Source organism: Tursiops truncatus, chromosome 3 (assembly GCF_011762595.2).
Source record: "Tursiops truncatus isolate mTurTru1 chromosome 3, mTurTru1.mat.Y, whole genome shotgun sequence".
In the NCBI taxonomy this organism is placed as follows: Eukaryota; Metazoa; Chordata; class Mammalia; order Artiodactyla; family Delphinidae; genus Tursiops; species Tursiops truncatus.
This window is the reverse complement of record NC_047036.1, coordinates 3980770-4000376: the sequence shown is the minus strand read 5'-3', so window position 1 is coordinate 4000376 and position 19607 is coordinate 3980770. Positions and strand designations below refer to the sequence as shown.

Below are 19607 nucleotides of genomic sequence, written 5' to 3'. Positions count from 1 at the left end.
TTTCCCCAGAGTGCAATGGGCACATGACAAGTAAGGAAATGAAAGATCAGAACTGTGCTTTTCAACCTCGAATGAGGCTGCTCTCTGGAGGAAAGTAGGAGAAGGGTAGGAGTGCAGGTAGGTGGCCTCACCTTTCATGGAACAGTCTCTGACCCCCTCCTTCCCCATGTCTGTTCACAGTTCCCAGGGTCCAACTTGAACTACCATGCATGGATGCCCTGGCTATTTCTGCAAGCCCAATCAAAACTAAGAATCTTCTTTCAAAGTGTTTCCAACATGCATGAACTTAAACACATTGAAGGGATAGCCCCTGCTTTTTCATCTAAGAGAGAAAGATACAATGTATTCACATGAAAATTTAAACTATGATGAAATGACCCTAAGGTCATCAAGGCAAATATTTTTCTCAGGCTTTGCATACTGAGAGAAATCACCAATTACCTAAACTACATGTTACTTTACATGTCTTACTCCAAATTTCTAATGTCTTAAGGGATGGAGATATACCTATTCAATGAGAGAAAACTGGAAGAACTGGATATCTGTCATTGCCTGTTGAAGCTTTCTATCATTTTAGTACCATTTTTAAGCTAAAGGCAACCAATCATTTTAATGTAACTGTAAATCTGGTAACAGTGTGTAGTTTTTGTTGTTGTTGTTTTTAGTTTTGTCTCAGTTTAATTTTTGTTTTGTAACTGGTAACTTTTCATATATTGACAGTGCATGCCTTACTAGATACACCTATTTACTGTAAACTAACTATACAAAAAAAAAAAAGAATCCTGCCTACATTTCTTTAGATTGTAATTTTTCAAATGAGATAATTTTATTTAGTTTTCCTATAATTTCACAGAAATAGAGAAAATGAAATTAGCACTGATTTTGCTACTAATTAAAAATACTGGATTTACTTAATTTAATGTCTTTAAAATACATGTTGCTCTTCTTTAAAAATTAAAGACAAATCCTTGAGCAGTGAAAAATATGTGCAATAGAGGACAAAGGATGAATGTTGTCATTAGACAAAGGAGTCAAAATTAGTAAAAATGATACATACTTGGAATAAATGGGGACTGGAATATAGACAGAAGAGCAAATCCAAATAGTGGCTTCCAGTTGAGTTTTGAGGCTCAGGGAATCTGAGAGTAGGGGTGAGATTACTGAGGACGGCTGTTGTCCAGAATGAGCAAAGAGAAGATCCACTGAGTGTAAAAATTCACTCTGATACACAGCTTGGCCTCAGCCTACAGATGATGCTACTCCAATGTCTCCTTCAGGAGTGGTTTAGAGTAACCAAACTCACAGACACTGAACACACACACATGCACATACGCACACACGAGCCTCTGAATGCCAGTTTATTCCTGTGTAATAAGTCATGAAATACCACTTCCAAGCCTACTGAGGAAATGCTGTGCTGCTTCTCCCTCCAGGAAAGCTACACATGGGACTTAATTTTAATCAAGTGAGGAAAAAGGGCAAGAATAGTCCATCATAGGGGAGGAATGTCTGCATGCATGGGTCTGACAGCTCTATCTCCTCACAGGAATAAACCTGCCACCAGGCCTGGTGAGGCCCATTTCTTGAGGTCTAAACCTTTCCCTAGTTAGGGGTGGGATGTCCCTACTATTTCAACTTTTCGTTTCTCCTCCTCCCCCACTCCTTCAGACCAGTGGCTGCGCAAATTATTTTTGCAAAGCACCAGAATTCCAGTTTCTCCATTAAAAAAATAATTTGTTCATTGAATACATTTTTATTGCGGGCTTTAATATGTGTCAGGCATTATTGAAAGTGCTAGGGACAAAGCAAGAAAAAGTTAGACATAAATCCCTGCTATACTCTCAATATTTAGCATAAATAGCCTGCTTGGTATTAGGAAACCATTCTCAGTTCTAAACTCCCGTTTTAAACTCTGCTTTGAGATACTGGGTCTGGAACTCTACAAATCCAATTTCAAAGAAGGTGGAAGAACTTGTTCCTGCCTGCCCCCTGTGGACTTGTGCACTTCATATCTGCTCCTTATAGACTTCCTGCCTGGTATTTATGGACTTCCTGTCTGCACCCTGTGAACTTCCTGTCTGCACCCTGTGAACTTCCTGTCTTCACCCTGTGAACTTCCTGTCTGCCCCTGTGGACTTGTGGACTTCCTGTGTGCCCAACATGGACTTCCTGTCTACTTCCTGTTCCTGTCAGCCTCGCTTCATCCTGGCAGTGGCAGTTAATTCTAGTAACAGCAGCTGACTGCAGTTTACAGGTTACTTAAAAAACCAGCAGCAAGTTGCCCCTCCCAGCCCTGGCACCAGTTGGCCAGCTCCTCCTACTCAGGGGTTTGAGCCCAGCTCCAAGCATTTAAATTTTAATAGTCCCAACTTCTTCCCTCAGTCCCTCAGCTCCAGGTCCAGTAGCAGCTTCCTGCACTTGCTACCCTGTTGTATCTGGGTATTTTCTTTTTCTTGTTTCAGTTCTTTAATACCTACTTAATGCATTGTGTTAGTTCTCTCTTTTCAATTAATTTGTGTGGTTTCTGTTTCCTAACTGGACTATGATTAATACAGATATGATAGGGAAGAGGATAGGAAGTATGTGTGGAGGGGGAAGAGTAGGTGATTTTAGATGGGGGTGGATCAGGGAGGTCCTCGTGGTGAAAGTGACATTTAAGAAGAAAAATGTTACCTGTGTGTTAAGCAGATACAGTCAGACTGCTCTGGTTGAACCTCAGGCAAGGCAGGATCGTGCTTTTAAGAGTCTGGTTTCATCTGGGCTCCTCTTGTACTCTCTCTGGCCTGGACTTTCTCTTAAACAGTCACTCTCGAAAATGTAGGTTTCAGTATCCTTGTCCTTTGGAAAATCCTAGACTTGAGTCATCCCCCAGAGGAATTGGCCACAGGAATCACATTCCTGCCCCTCCAAGGGGATCACATGGCTGTTCTCAGGCTAATCTTGGCCTTGGAGAAAATCCTGGTCATACTGGTTGTGGAGATAAACACCATTCCGATGACCCTCACAGCAAATATTTTATTGGCCATAGAGACTGTCCATACGAGAGCTGCCATACAGTGGAAACATGTGATTCCCAACAAAGGGCATCAGGAACACCAAACACTAACCAGAAGGAAGCCTGCCGCTCTGTTCTCTTCCCACTGCCACCTGCCCCACACCTCCAGAGCAAGGGCTCCCTTGCTTTATCTTTAAAATCTCTGGCACATAGTCCAACATTTAAAGCCTTCAGCTGTTCCCTCACTATAATGAAAAGTAATAGCATCCTGTTTCTTTCAGTGAAAATATCGCAGGACAGAGAACCTAAAGACATACATCCTTAGACCGTCCTAAACCCCACTTGACTTTGTAATATTGGCCAAGCCACTCCACCTCTTTGATTCTCAGGTTCATCACTTGAAAAATAAGCGAAATGGAACAAAATCATACATTTTATACTTAAATTTCTCTAATCATCTCATTTCTGTTTACAATTAATGGTAAGCTAATAGAAAAATCTGGTCATAACAAGTACAAAATATTATCTCATAAATGTTACTTTGATCTAGTTGTAATAATGAACTATATTCCATTTTGTCAATTTAAAGATTTATTCTGTATTTATTCTTAAGTAATTAGCAGAAATTCATGTAATGATTCAGTACTTTCAATTAGTTCCCCACACCCACCTTTTAAATTTCCTAATAATCAATAACTTTGGTGATACTTTATCCAAAAACCTTATTTTCTTTACCATTTTCCTGCATGTCTCCTAAGCCTGATGTATTTTCAACTGGTATGCCATCACTGGCCTCCTCAGACAGTGATACTTTTCTTTTAAAACTCATATTAGCCCTTCTAGCCATCTCCTGTGTTGGCTCTTCCTTTCTGCTCCTGTTTTATTTTCCTTGCTCAAGAACATTTTTCAAAGTCCATTGAAAACTTGGCAACATTTCAGACAGTTTCCAAGGATTTATTGGGTGCTTTAGGAAAACTCTCAATGACTAGAGTTTCCAGAGAATCCCTGGAGTTTTTATCTGGAAATAAAACCTAGTACAATTCAAACCAGGGCCACAAGTAAGTCTGCAACCAAGTGAGGGAATTCTCAAACTGAACTGAGAACTGTGGCATTTACAAGTTTTCCAACACTATTGAAAGCAAGAGAATAATTAGATTTTAGGAGAAGTGATATGTATCCTTTGCATTAATGCCTTAACAATTACACAAGAGGAGCTAAAATTCAGGCAGATTTTGTGCCAAGGACAGACAATAGATTTGATGCTGTTCTTTATTTAATTTTTTTGGTAAAGTACTAATCCAAGTACAGAACGGGCATGAAATCCTTTAAGAAAATCTAATCCTGTTACATGTAACAGAAAATATTTCCAAAGAAACCTCATTTAAAGTATTGACAATGGGGATTTTTAAAAATAGTTTGTCAGAAATCTTATTGATTAGACCACTTCTGAATAAACTGTGCTTCAAAAGACAATTTAGATTATTTGACATTAGTCATGGAAGGAAATCATATGAAATGAATTATAAAATGAATTTTATGTTTATTCATATCTTAAAATAGAGGTTGAGAAGATGTAGTATTTTTGGTTGTTAATTTGAAATACAATCATTCATTGCAAGAAAAAAGAGAACTAGGTTGTGTTAACAGGAACTTGGGGATACAAAGATGAATAAAACAGTGTCTCTTCAAGAACTCACAATCTGGTATAAAAAAACAAACCTATAAATAAATGATTATGGAATGAATTCATGTTTTTTTAGTATAAGGGCCTGATACATTACAAATGGGCCTACTAAGTTCAGAGAGGGCTTGATACTGAGGAAGGTTGTATTGAGGTGGAAACCAAATGCAAACATCGTTAGACTTTAGAGAGTATTCAAGGATGATGCAATGGAAATCCATATAAATGATTTTGTAGGTCCCTATAGTGCAGCAATGACCTCATGATCAAGGGAAGCAAAATAGTATTGTGATTTAAAGTGTTGTTTCTGAAGTCAGTCAACTTAGGTCAAAATCCCACTCTTTCAAGAATTACCTAAGGAATCATCTGTAAAATGGGGATAATAAAATAGCTTTGGGCAGTGATTTGCAAAATATGTTAATAATAGCATTTAGCAGAGACTGACTTCCAGAATGGCAGTGTAAGGAATGTGGAAGATCCTCTCTCAAGTGAAACAACCATTTTCCTGCTGAAAATTGCACACACACACACACACACACACACCCCATTTGAAGTCTCTGGAAATTGTCCTAAGGGCATAAAAAGTGGAAAATCTTTTCTCATATAGGTTATCACAGAATATTGTGTAGAGTTCCTTGTGCTATACAATAGGTCCTTTTTAGTTATCTATCTTATATATAGTAGTGTGTGTGTGTTCATCCAAAGCTTCTGATTTATCCCTCCCATATTCCAATAAAAAAAGTGGAAAATCATCTATCTAATTAAATTTAGTAAATCTGTAAAAGAATGGTAAAATTTGGTGACCTTTGAGCCATGGTATAGTCACATGCTCACCTTTCCCCCTGCTCAATGTGACAGAGCTCTATTCTAGGTATATTCTAAAAAGACCAGGGCTCCCTATCCTGCCCAACACCCATTCTAGGGCTGTATTTTCAAGTCAGGAGAAACAAGGCACCAACATCTCTTATCCCCTCAGTTCTATATTGCAGAAGCTCTATTCTGGACAGGCATGGCCATAAGAATTGATTTCCCTTGTGCTAAGCAGCCCCTGCTTATAAGATGGAAGCTCTTCTCCAGGCTCAGCAGGTTGAGAATAATTGATCCCTGAACATCCCCAACCAGGAACATTTGTATGGTAGAGATTTCAAGCCAGGAAGCAAAAGCAGAGAAGACCAGGAGCTACTATTTCCACCCAGAGCTCCACTCATAGAGTAGCGGTGTCACTTTGGGAGGAGAAGCATACTACTAGTTCCAGCTCCAAAATGTGGCACACACATTTTTCCCAGGAAAAGAAGCCAGAAGCAAGCTCTAAGAACAAGAAGCTCACTTAAAATGAATGGCTATATTTGGAACAGAGTGTGTGAAAGTTCATGTCTAATGGTATTGTCAAAAATAATGGGTATCTTACTTGCAAGCAATTAAGAGAAGGTTGTTGTTCCATGATACACATAACAATAAGCAAAACAGTACACTGACTAGAAGTTTAGCAGAGAAACTCAGGGAAAAAGACAAGAGGATTCCTCCTGGTGTTGGAGTAGTCTCAAAACCTGGCAGCATCCTAATCCTGTAAGGCTCTTCTATAATCAAATTAGACTGTGGAGCAATCTATGCTGAAGTGTGCTTGGGGAAAAAAAAAAAGCAATCACCTAGCAGTTAGTGTAGAGTAACAGCTGGTTGTGGTACCAATAGAGGCAGCAGATCAACACAGGCTTTCTGAAAGACCGTGCACATTCCCGAGGTTGCACTCTCTGAGAAGCAACATTAGAGGCTGCATGCTGCAGGGAAAACAGACTTCACTGAACTAGTCACTAAACAAGTAAGAAAGAAAACAGCAGCAACAAGCACTGGAGTGGTGGTGTGTGGTCAGTCTTAAGGTATCTAGAGTTGCTAAAATATATTATCTATAATGTTTAGTATTTAGCAAGAAAATTGTGAGACACACAAAGAAACAGAAAAGTGTGACCCATATACAGGAAAAGAAAGAGGCAATGGAAACTGCTTCTGAGGGGACCCAGATTTTAACTTAGTAGACAAACACTCCAAAGCAACTATTATAAATATGTTCAAAGAACCAAAGGAAACTATATCAAAAGAATTAAAGCAAGGCCTCATAGCAGTGTTTCATATAATACAGAATAAGAGAAATTATAAAAAGAACCAAATTGAAGTTGAAAAGTGCAATATCTGAAATGAAAAATTTACTGCAGAAGCTTAACAGTAGATTTGAACTACCAGCAGAGAATCAGTGAGCTTGCAGATCAATCAATCAAGATTACACAATCTAATGAGCACAGAGGAAAAAAGAATGAAGAAAAATTAATGGAACCTCAGAGAAACCTGCTACATCATGAAGCACACCGACATATGAATAGTGGGAGTACCAAAGGAGAGGAGAGAGAGAAAGGAGCAGAAAAACATATTTGAAGAAACAATGGTCACATACTTTTCAAATTGAGGAAAAATATTAATATGAACATTCAGGATGCTCATATAATCCCAAGAAGGATAAACTCAAAGATACTTACACCTATACACTTGACAGTAATAATGTTGAAAGACAAAGACACATTGGAAACAGCAACAGGAAAACAATGCTTTAAGTATAACAAAACTACGAGATAAACAGCAGACTTCTTATCAGAAAGAATGGAAACCAGAAGGCAGTAGGATGGTATATTCAAAGTGCTGAAGGAAAAACAAAACAAAACAAAACAACAACAACAACAAAAAAATTGTCAACCAATAATCTCTACCTGGCAAATAAAAACCACAGTGAAATACTACTTTATGTCCATTAGGATGTCTATAAGAAAAAAAGGTGGACAAGAACAAGTGTTGTCTGGAATGTGGAGAAACTGGAACCCTTGTACATCGCTGGGTAGACATAAAATGGTGCAGCTACTGTGAAAAAACAGTTTAGAATCTCCTAAAAGTTTAATCTTAGAGTTTCCATAGGATCCACTAACTACACTTCTAGGTAAATACTCAAAAAAAATGAAAACTTATGTCTACACAAAATCTTGTACACAAATGTTCATAGCAACATTATTCACACAACCAAAGAAAATACAAACAATGTCTATCAATTGATAGGCATTAAAATAAAAAGAAGTGGCATATGTATACAAAGGATTATTATTTACTAATAAAAATAATGAAATCTTTAAACATGTTACAACACGGATGAATCTTAAACAAACAGTGTACTAAGTGAAAGAGGCTAGTCACAAAAGACCACGTATCATATGCTTCCATTTATCAGAAATGGCCAGATTAGGAAATCTATAAGCAAAGAAGACAGATTAATGGGTGCCTAGGACTGATGAGGGCTTGAGAGAAATGGGAGGGACTGGACTGGGTTTTTTTTGTTTTGTTTTGGTTTTTTTTAGGTGATGTAAATGTCTCAGATTAGATTGTGGTGATGTTTGCAGAAGTCAGGAAATATACTAAAAAAACACTGAATTATAAATTTTCAAGGGGTGAAACTCTATGATATATAAATTATTCCTTAATAAAGCTGTTAAAAAAATAGTACCTATCTCTTAGAGTTATCATTAGGCTAAGTGATATAACAAATGGGAAGCTATTAGGCAAGTATTTGGCAAATAACATTCAGTAACTTATTACTGTTCCCTCTGCTACTGTCATTGTCATCATTGTTTCTTACACTGTAAGACACCCAGTAATTCTATCCATTATTTAACAAGTACTGAAAAGCACCTGCTGTGTGACACACGTTTATGTGCTTGTGTTTGGTAATCAGAACAGATTTGTTATGTCATTTTGGTAGAGACATAAGTTTAACAGATACTATTTTTTTTATTAATCTTATTTAGCAAAATGAGAAATATCTTGAATCAATATACTTGGTGGCAATGTCAGAGTGACTCTAGAAGTCATTTTAGGGCTTACAGACCTTATTTAGTTTAATATACTTGGGCTTCATATACAAATATTAATCTCTGAACAGTCATGGATGGTGTTATCAAGGATTCCATGAGCTTGACTGGTCTCCATCATCTTCCCTGAGATGGCTTGTTACTCCTCCATTCATGAGCAACACATTCCAATTCTACAATAAGGATTTGGCTTGGACAATATTTCCTCCAGAAACCTACCCTGATGCTGCTATCTCTCACCAAGATAGGGTGAGGCATCTTCATTTCAGTTCTCCTAGCACCCATATTTGTCCTTATTTTATCACTCTTCAGTAAAATTGCCTATTCCCTGCTTGTCTCATCAGACAATACACTCCTTGGATGCAACTTTGACAGGTTCCAGTGAGACACACTTCTGAAGCACATGACATTCATTATTCACAAGAGATTCAAAGTAAAATGCTCACTTTAGTATTGTCTTTCTTCTTTAAGAATATGTATTTACTAAGAATATGTATTTACTATAAATTAGAACCACACTCCTGACTCCCATCAGATAGCTGAGTCATCTAGAAACCAAATTAAAAAAATGTTTAACTGGGATCTACCTGGAACTTTAATTAGAACCTGAAAGAACCAAGAAGAACAATAATAACAAAAAAGGAACCGTCATCTAATGCAAAAGGTATGCTACTTTTCTTCATGTGTTAACAGATTTGAAAAAGGACAGATGGGGTAACCATCAATCAGGAAAGAAATAACAGACTTGGCAACTACTTGAGGGGCATTTCCATTCAATAACTTTATTATCTGGCTAAGAGAGAGGACTTCTTAATCCTCCCCTTTTCTTCTTTAAAATGCCTTTGATTTGTCCTATCATACGGCAAATGCCCCTGGATCTCACACTCATAAGTCTAGTTGAGGTCATGTTTGTAGTGACCATCTACAGACAAAATATCTCTTTAGTTGGAATTAATGTATTTGGAAGATGAATGGTGAAAGCACACAGCTTTCTATTGCAGTCACCGAAATATTACATTCCAGTGTTTATTATCCAGAGGAGTCTTTTTCCTGTTCTTTTCACTCCTTTATCTTTCATGTAGTTGTCATTTACAACTTTCGCTGTTAACTCCCATTGAGTTCAAAGAAAGCCAGAAATTTCAAGCTGCTGTCAGCCAACTCTATTCACGGGACAGACTCCAGGGCATAGCTCAGCCATCACGCCATCACTAGGAAGCCTTAGGCTCACTGAGACCAGGGGCATTCTCGAGCCTGCACCCCTGCTGGGCTAATGGGAAGAAAGTACCTTGCTCCGTCTCCACAAATCCAAGAGGGCTCTGAAGGGCATGGCGCATCTCCTTACCACACAGATGGCTTCCATTTCTGGTCTGAGCAAGCCTTTGTTGAAGAAAGCCAAGGAAGAGATATCTCCCTTTAGTGCATTACATGAAGAGTTCTAGCTCTTTCATTAAGAAAGATCTATTTTTGTTGAGACAGCATGGGAGAAATCAACCACACTGTCCTTATGCTTAACAAGTGTGCCAAATAACCACCACCCCACCCTTGACTATTCCCCATTGTATCCATTCTCAAACCAAAAGTCTTTCCAAAGAAAGTAGATATGAGCCCAGCCCAAACTGAATTCCCTCTAAAAAGCATAATGTTAATATTTTTAAAAAAATAACAGGACATAGCATTTCCACATATTTAGTATTTTAAGGAATTGGTTATGAATGCGCCTTCAGCATCCAGTATTCACATACACGTACACAAAATCCTTATGAGCTGTAGAGTCTGAATTATCTCTTTTCAAAGAGGGAAAGGAATAAGACAGGCTTAGATCACTTTCTGGAGATGTAACAAATGTTCAAAAATCTATTTGCCAAACCTTTAACATGGTCAAGACCTTATTGTTTGGACCACACCTTTTCACTCTGCTACTTATGTCATGTCTCCCTCATCTGTGTCTGACTAATCAATTTGTGTCCAAGAATCTAAGCATCTACTAAGATTTCCTTCCCGAAAGTTATGGAAATATTCTAAGAAAAGTAAAAGGTAAGCCATTAAAGTTTCAGCTTAGGTCAGCCTGAGGGATTTAGGTACCTTCTCAACTTGGCCAGATGCTCCTCACTCTAGGATCCAAGCAAAGGGGACCACCTGAAGCATCTAAGGATGTTTAATGTCTAAGTCAGATATTAAGAAAATGAAGAAAGCACTAATAGAATCTTTAGCTCAATAAGATCAGCACTGCCCTGACATGGATTCACCACTGTTTTTGAAATGAATGTTCTAATCTGTAAATATACTATCAACATCAGAATGACAGAAATAAAGTGCTTTCAAGCACATGGCCAATCAGTTGAACACTGTTGTTCTATTCAAGATGAAAACATTCCTCCAGTGCTAGTAAGTGACCAGCAAGTTAGAGTAACCAGTAAGTCAGAGTAAAACCATCCCCAAAGAAGTCAAAGTCTTCAGACTTGTCCGTAAGTTCTCACGCACAGTTTTCAAACTGCAGTGCTCTGCCACAATCGTTGTAGACCAACGACAACAGAAGGCGGAACCTGGATGCTGTTTCCAAATTGGGGAAAGGAAGCGCCCAGCATATCTTAGAAAGCATTGCTTGGCAATTTTCCTTCTGCTTTGAGAGATCAAAGAAATCTGTACTGCAATAATGGGAGAAGGAGCCCAAATCTTGTCACTTGCTCCCTTCCCTACATCCCTGCCCCCACGGTCTCAAAACAGGTGGCAACAACTGTACTCACCAAACCTTGGCAGGTCGAAAGAGCCACTGAGGAATTTTTGTGGGATCGTAACGAGCCTTGATAAAAACAGAAATCCTCGGGTGGGAAAGTCTGCACCGACTTAGTGCCCCCCTTCCCCAAAGTCTGTACGAGAAATCCAGGCGCCACCAGCTTGCTGGAAGTTTTCAGATCCAGGTGGAAGTCCTGCCTGAAGCCTTTCAGCCGAAGGTGCAGAGAGTCAGCTCCGAGCTGGGCCAGCGCCCTTTTCCTCCTCTGGGGGTGCATGATTTCATGGGACACGTAGTCTCCGTTGTGGTCAACCTCGTAGGGAGACACCAGGTCATACTCTGAAAGTGAGAGAGGGGGTGTGGCTGAGTAATTTCAGAATTCTGAAAAGGATCAGGAAGTCTTCGAATATCATTTACTACCGGATAGTATTTTCACCCAGCAAAAAAGGATGGAGGAAGCGTCAACAACCACCCAGCCTCAAATCCGAACTACAGAAAGCATAAAATCGGAGTTAAAAGGCAAAATCTTAAAAGGGGCATTTTGCAAAGTCACTGTTGTTCCTATAATGTGTTATTACCAATCCAGCAAATGCTATGACACTTCTAAGGAGAAACATATTACAGAGCAAATGAAACTAAGAATGGGCTTTTCAGATTACAGAGTAATTACTGTAGAGTAATTATAATGTCATTATTTTTATAGCTTTAAATATTCCTTTAGTCATATTGTCTTTTACCAACATCTTTAGTCTATTGATAAGAAAGTTGAGCTTAAAACTACTGATCATTTTTCAGAAAACAGTTAAAAATACAAATACGATGGACATTCTTTGGCATTTCATTTTTAAATATTTAATTATTAAATCATTGAACTACAGCAGAAAAGGCAGAATGCAGGTATGGTAGATGCTCAGATGTGTCTTTTCTCCAAATGAAAACCACTGCTGAGCCTCTGACTGGCCTGGCTTCTTGGCATTTCACACTTCAAGGTTGTTCAAAGACATGCACCACACTCTTCTTCCAATTCTAATTTGTATTATACCAGGTAAAAATGTATTCAAATAAACGATTTATTTTTAAAAAGTCAAGAAAACCCCAAGGAGCTAACAGATTTGGGGCACCCATATGATCTGCCAGGCTTCTGTCACAGACTGTCTTATAGTTTTGCATTGGGGAGCATTTGTGTCATTCCCTTCTCTGTGCAAAGTATGGAGAAAACATCTGTAACTCCACCAGAATCCTGGGCGGTGGCCCTCACCTGCCTTTCTCGAATATCATAACTGTCTTCTCCAAAGAGGTGTCTTCCCTTCTAGCATCATGTATTTTTCCTTGCTTTGACAGGGATTCTTCCTTTCATTCCCACCATTAACACATCATCTCTGCCATCCAGAGGTCAGGGAGAGGTTGTTTCTGGGAGGGCAGGACAGACATGGACTAGAGACCTAGGGGTGGGCTTCACGCCAGAGGTAGGATCTTCCTGCACCGCCATGTTCTAAACTTGAACCTGGACTTTTAGACCATGCGAAGGTAGATTTGTCAAAGCAGAGGCTACAAAATACTTTAGTTAACAATCTCTTAGCTTGGCTTCTACCTTTCAAATATTTAAACACATCTTGTGAGTGTCTCCATCTGCATGCCAGCGATGGACCTTTGGAGAGGGCCAGCTTCCTAGCCTGCATTTTGTCTAAACACCAGAAAATAACAGGGCAATAGGATGTCAGGCTTTCTCCAAGCTTCCTCTGAGATGTCTTTGAAATGGATGTCAGACCCAAGCCCCAGAGGGCTAGCCCTATACTGAGGTGGAAAGTCCCTAACGATTCAAAACACAACTTCCTCTTACGTGTATGACAAGACCTGATTCTCATATTCTCATCCTGATTCTAACATCCTAAGAAATTGTATATATTCCCCTTTTATTGCCAATATATGCTTTCGGGAGGCTCTTCTGTTAGATACTTAATAACCGGGCCTTTAGCATGAATTGGGCATGCTTCTTGGTGCTATGAGATAAAATAAAACAACGTCCTACAGAAGTGCTATTTGGTCATAAGTGAACTGTACTCAGGTAAATTATTTTTTTTTCTGAAAAAAGTAATTTTTCTTCACAACCAGAACTCTTTTTGTATGGGTACTTGCCCACATGTCCCTGGGCCATCCTGGCAGGTATCTGAAAGGTTACACTGGAACAGAGAGGGTGGCAGCCACGGGATGGTCATAAAAGGCATGTGTTTGGCTTTGGGAGAGACAGAGAAGGCCAGGGATGGAAAGGCACCATCCAGAGTCCCCTGGGCTGAGGCCCACGGCAAGGTGAGAGTCAGAGGCCTGGCAGCCAACCCATCAGGCAGCAGGATAACCAAAAGCTTAGCGATGGCCTGTTTGAGCCCAGGCTTCCTGTTTCCTCAGGTCAAAGGGCCCCTCCTGGGCCCACAGGCCTGCCCCACATGCCCAGTGCAGGTAACCGGTGAGCTGTGGCCCATGCAGATTAGACAGGAAGCAGGTTCTGGCTGGCAACTCGACAACCAACCTTGGAAATACCTGTCAAAGCGGGGCACTCGTGTCTGCCAAGGCAAAATGCACTGGGATCACTTCACACTTTACTTAGGACAACGAGAAAGTGAAACAAATCTGCTTAAATTCTATGCAATGATAAAAAAAAACATAGGGGGAAACAAATTAGGAATGAATGTGCCTGGTGCAAGTATGTGATCACAGTCTGTTCCCGGCTACTCCTAAAAAACAGTGAAAAGCACTTGCTCATTTAATTTGCATTTTTCCAAACCACCTTCCTCATCCCCGGCCTTCCGGACTCAGGGGAAAAGCTGGTGTGACGTGGTCGTGTTAATAACTTTCTTCTTGACCTGCGGGCTCTCAGGGAGTGTCTGCACCTCACACTAGCCTGTTTCCATCCCAACAGAGGCCGTGGAATGAGGACAAAGCAGGTGGACTGTTCCAAACACTGGCTACTGAGCAGATTTACTGCACATAAAAAGATGGTTACCATTAAAAGGCCATTTTTATGACCTTACTTTGGAGGGCATACACTCTTTATCTTGTATTGGTGGGGAGACATATAATATCTATTTTTCAAAATGACAACTTTCAAGTCTGTTGTACAGAAACGCACGTGTTGTGCTGGTACATCTTTCACAACCAGCTACGGGTGGGAGTCATGGGGTAGCCTGGTTGAAAGCATTTGCCAGTTTCCCTGGTATAAAGACTCCCACCATGGCTAATTTCAATTACCATGTGACCTCACTGAACACGGAGTTTAGAGGTTTGCACGGTAGCACACCATTATAAAGTATTTCCACCATACAGAGGCAATACAGACAAAGAACCTCAAGAGGATACGTAACCTCAAAACTTAAAGAAGTGTGAAGTGATGAGTTTTCAGTGTTTGAATCTTGTTTTGAATATTATTTATTTCACCCAAGTTTACGTATTTTGATTTTCGGCACGCCAGCTCACAAAATTCCTGACAAGGTAATGATCAGCTCTGGAGAACTGGCCTGAGCCTGCCCAGAACACCAGCTCCAATCACTGCAAAGCCACTTCTTGTAACCAGTTACGATCCCTTCTGAGAATGAGGGTGCACATGGGTGAAAATTTAGTCCAGTGGTTCTCAGCGGGAGTGCTACCCCACACCCCTGCCCACAGGAGACACTTGGGATGTCTGGAGACATTTTGGTTTTCACGAAAGCGCAGGGGATAGTGGTGCTCTGGGAATGCAGTGGGTGAATCCAGGGAGGCTGCTACACATTCTTCCATGCACAGAACAGGTTCCCATAACAAAAGGTCAAGAGTGCCAAGGCAGAGAAACCCTGATCTCATCAAAGAGCAGTCCTTAGTGCAGATATGCACTGTCGGTTATGTATAAATAAATGTGAAAAGGGTCATAGCTAAAGAATTCTATGAATGAACAAAGTAAGCATAGCTTCTCCCCATGCAGAAGGCAATAGATCATTGCTATAAAATGACAATTCTAAACTAACTCTCAAGCTTATGTTTTAAGATTGTAATCCCCCAAACTACCGGCTTGTGATTTCAAGAATAAAGAAGTTAGTGAGATTCCTGATCCTCGAGAATCCCTGAAACAAGACCTCCGTCCTACACAGGTGTTTTCTAAGGAGGAGAAATTCACACATGGCTGCTTCAGTCAGCACCCTGATCTACTTCATTTCTAAAGGTGTTTTGACCACAGCATCAAGTCTAGGAAGACTCCAGCTCCAGACTGAGGGCATGAGGTGTGGAGCACCTGTGAGCATGCTAGGGGCTGCTGGTACCAGCTGCGGAGAACAGATTTTGCACATCAAGTCCTAACTCTGTGTTCAATGGCATCACATCCACAGCTTGAAATCAGCCATGGTGGGAGTATTTACCCCATGGGAACCAGCAAATGTTACAAAATCAGAGGCCTGGAGAATCTGTTGTTAAACATTTACTAGAAGATCCCTGGGCCAACCTGCCCCGTCTCAAGTCACGTGAATGTGTGACTATAAATCAATATATACTTTAGATTCACACACACAAACACAGATCTCTCATGTCCAATGAAACAAAGTTCTAAAGAACTTCTGACTCTTGACCTGGAAGCTTAATTCACTCTAGATTTTTAAAAGTTAACAAACTCGTGCTATGTGTTTGCTCTTAACAAGACCCACTATTATTATGACAAAGGTAAATTTGTAGGAAAAGCATTCAAGGTTCCTATTAGGGAAAAGCTATGTTGAATCAGCCAAAATGAAATGGGTGTACTGAAGGTCTGAAAATAGAATTGACCTCAATGAAGCTATCTATTGTTGCCTCACAGAATACATGGAGTTCTCTATCTTATTGCATAATTACTCCGGACTCCCAGGAACATTGGCAATATAGGTTGAAATATGTGTTAAACAAACTTTATGGCCAAAGAGTTATTTCAAAGGCACCTTTGTGTTGTGAAGGGATACCCAGACATGCAACAATAAACTAACCACAGCATCACACAAAGTCTACTCCACATCTGCTATCCTAGGTCAAAAGAGGTAACACTGCTGAGCATGAAGAGTCTTTCTCTGGTCGTGTGAAAGCTTTCCACTGAAACCCACTCTCTCAACTTAGCCTTTTGTAATTAAAGACCTAAAACACCTGCACCATGAGGGATGAGGGAGTGGTGTGTCCACCAGGTGAGAACCTCAATGATGATGGCTCCCACCTTCCCCCTGAGGTTCTGACCAAGCGAGCTAAGTGGTTGTCATGGGAACGCTGGGCTTGTGACACCAGCTGAGGTGCCAGGTGATTACAGCCACATGCCAGCCAGGCTGGAGTCCAGCTTGCAGGACGCTTCTCCCTAGGAGAAGGGCACCCTCGGGCAGGAAGTCTTGGCTTCTCCTCCTGGAAGCGGTTCTCTATCTCTAATGCTCTTACCTCACAGAAAACCCCATAACTACTAGAAAACACTCTGAAAATTCTCCTGAGACCTTCAGGAATTTTCATGATTTTAGAAAACTAGAATTTTCACAAACAATTTTTTTTTAAGTGGAAGAAGACAGCTAACTACAATATAAATAACTACATACTAGAATGACTCGTAAGAGAAACATTAAAGAAGACAAAGGCAAGACCAAGGAAGTGAGCTTTAAATAGATAACTTTCTCTTGCAAATACATAGTGACAAGTAATTTTTAAACGTTTTCTATTATTTACATCTAGCGCCCTCTGGTGGTCGCGGAAAAGTTCCTATGTTCCCGCGTGCATCGGATTGATCACTATTACTCTTCATACAGCCCTCGGGAGGAGAGAATTTCAATAATTAATGCATATATTAAATGATTGTCTTTATGGAATTTTATCAATATGAAGAAACTACACTCAGAGATTCTTGATTATTAACTCAAATTTTCTAGGTTTTCTGAAAATAGGTTGGGATAATAAAACCTAGTTCTTCCTCTGTAAGTCACTAATAACATTTGAGATGGCAATGCATTGTTGGAATTGATGAAAAGTACTCATGTTTAGCAACTGCCAGTGGACTGGGTTCAGATTAAAAACCCGGTAGCTACCGACATTCCACACCTGCTTTCCGGTTTACCCAAAAGCAGTTCAGGACAGAGAGGTCCATCCCCTGAGGCATGAAATGATAAATGCCGCTTGTGAGCAGTGAAAGTAAAACCACACACTGCAGAAAGATCAGACCTGTTTTCTGGCAAATCATGACACAGGACTTGGACATTGCTTGTGACGTCACAAAACGCTAATTACCCATTCTGCCAACCCTTGAAGACCTCCCTTTTGAAACGAAGGTGATAAATACTGAGCAAAATGACTGTCTTTTTGTCCCGTGCTCTGACAGTGAAGGATGTTCATTTTAAAAGGCCAGAGGGGGAACAGGAGGGGGAGGGGACGAGGGGATGAAGAAAGGCATAATAAGCTCTTTATAATTGCTGTGTATACATTAATGCAACTCCTAGATTATTTCCTCCTTCTTTAATTGTGTGTGTGTGTGTGTGTTTGTTTGTTTTTTAAATAAATACATTCCCTTGCTTTCTTCCCTAATGTTTATGGTAATAACGCTGGTAAGCCATTTCTGTTTTACAGGGAAACAATATAAATATTGGTGAAAGTTGACTCAGAGGCGCTCGCTCTTACGGTTGGAAAGAAGCACGGCAGCACCTTACAGAGAATTCCCAGAGTTATGAACATTTGCAGAGCCTGGTAAACTAGCCTTAGAGGGTTTACAAGCTGCTGCACTGCAAGGATTCGAACCCCCCTCGCGCACTTACCGCCCTTTTCCACCCAGCCCGGCCACTCCGCGGGGCCAGGAGGACGCCGGACGCTCGGGCTCCCCGGCGAGGCCGCTGTGGGTCCCACGGCGCACGCAGGTGCCTGCTGGAAAACAGCGGCGACACCTCGGTGAGACGGGGGCTGCGCGAGGGGAGCTTCGGGGGACCCTGCCCCCGCAGTCGGGGACTCACCTGCACACCCACCTGCGCCAGCAGCAGCAGGCAGAGCGCCGCGCAGCCGGGGGCCAGCATGGCCGGGCTGCCCCGCGCGCCCTGCGCCCGCAGCCGGCGCTGCGCCCCCGCGGGGAGGACGCACGGCTCCATCCAGGGGCGCTCGCAGGGGCCCGGGGCCGCGGATGCTACCCAGCCCCGCGACTGTGCAAGCGGGCACCGAGGACCAGCCCGACCAGCGCGCAGGACGATGCCCGCAGTCACTGCGCCGCCCGCGCCGGGGTTATTACTGCGGCTCCGCGCCGCGCTGGGGGCGGAGTGGCGGCCGCGGCGGCGGGGCGGTGGCGGAGAACCCGCCCGCACCGTGGGAGAGCGGGGGAGGGGGAGGGCGAGGGCAGGGGAGGGGAGGGCGACGAAGCGAGGGGAGAAAGGAGGGGGGCTACAGAGGCGCGAGAGAGGGCGGCGGGGTGAGGCGCGAGGGGAGGAGGACCGGGGAGAACCCGGGCGTTCGCTAGCCAGCGGTCGGCACCTTGCCGTCCGTCCCGGGGGCACGCGGGTGGAGAGGGGACCGCGAGCGCGGGGCGGCGGCGTCAGCAGGTGGGGTCACCCGCTCTGTTCTCCGGACCTGCAGTCCACGCACGGCTGCACTGGCTGGCACCTCGCCGCGCTGCGCCCCGATCCCCACTCCCGAGGGCCGGAGCGGCGCATCCAATGGCCGGACACCTGCCGCCCGCCGGAATGCGGCAGAACGGCTCCTGGGTCCCGCTGGGTCCGCCCTCCCGCCCCGTGGGGAGATCAGCTGCGAAGCAGGGGTGCCCGGACTTCCTTAGGGATGCGCAGATCTGAGTATACACGAATGTGCTTTTCTCTCGAGTCTGTGAAGTGATGGGAGACGAGGGGGATCGAGGAAGCTTCGTCCTCCTGGGATGTAGCTGCGCTCCTGGCCCTGGGGTCTGGGCAGCAGTTGACTGGCCTGTGCCGGGGCTGCTGGGGGCCTAGGTGTAGCCATCGATCGCGGAGGCTTTGCGGTCGCGGGTTGGTCCCGGCCCAGGTCGGGGACTGCGCAGTTGTGCTACTAGCTCCAGGAGTCTGAGGGCGCAGCAGAGGCGCGTCCACCGGCCCGGCTACAAGCCCAGCTCGTGTTCTACACCTGTTGACGGCATGTGTGTGTGAACGCACGTGCACGCGTTCCAGTGTGAGCACGCGCGTATATGAGACGGGTGTAGGCGAATGCGCATCAGTGTCGGCTTTCACATCCCCCCCCCCCCACCGTGCATGTGTGTGCGCTGGAGCTTGAGTTCACACGTGTGCCAGTGCGTGTTCTCAGGCACGTGTCCCGCCTGAGACCACTCTGCTCCACTGACTGTTC

General features: G+C 42.6%; 1 protein-coding gene across 1 annotated transcript in view; it reads right to left on the bottom strand.

The window, feature by feature from the left end:
• Positions 1-18319, bottom strand: part of ADAMTS16 (ADAM metallopeptidase with thrombospondin type 1 motif 16) — a 163003-nt gene extending 144684 nt beyond the window's left edge. The window contains exons 1-3 of the mRNA XM_073801842.1: positions 18268-18319; positions 18068-18235; positions 11320-11645 (exon numbers count right to left, since the gene is read on the bottom strand). Of these exons, the coding sequence (XP_073657943.1) occupies positions 11320-11645; positions 18068-18235; positions 18268-18319 (546 nt within the window). The remainder of the gene's footprint in view (positions 1-11319; positions 11646-18067; positions 18236-18267) is intronic.
• Positions 18320-19607: the final 1288 nt, after the last annotated feature.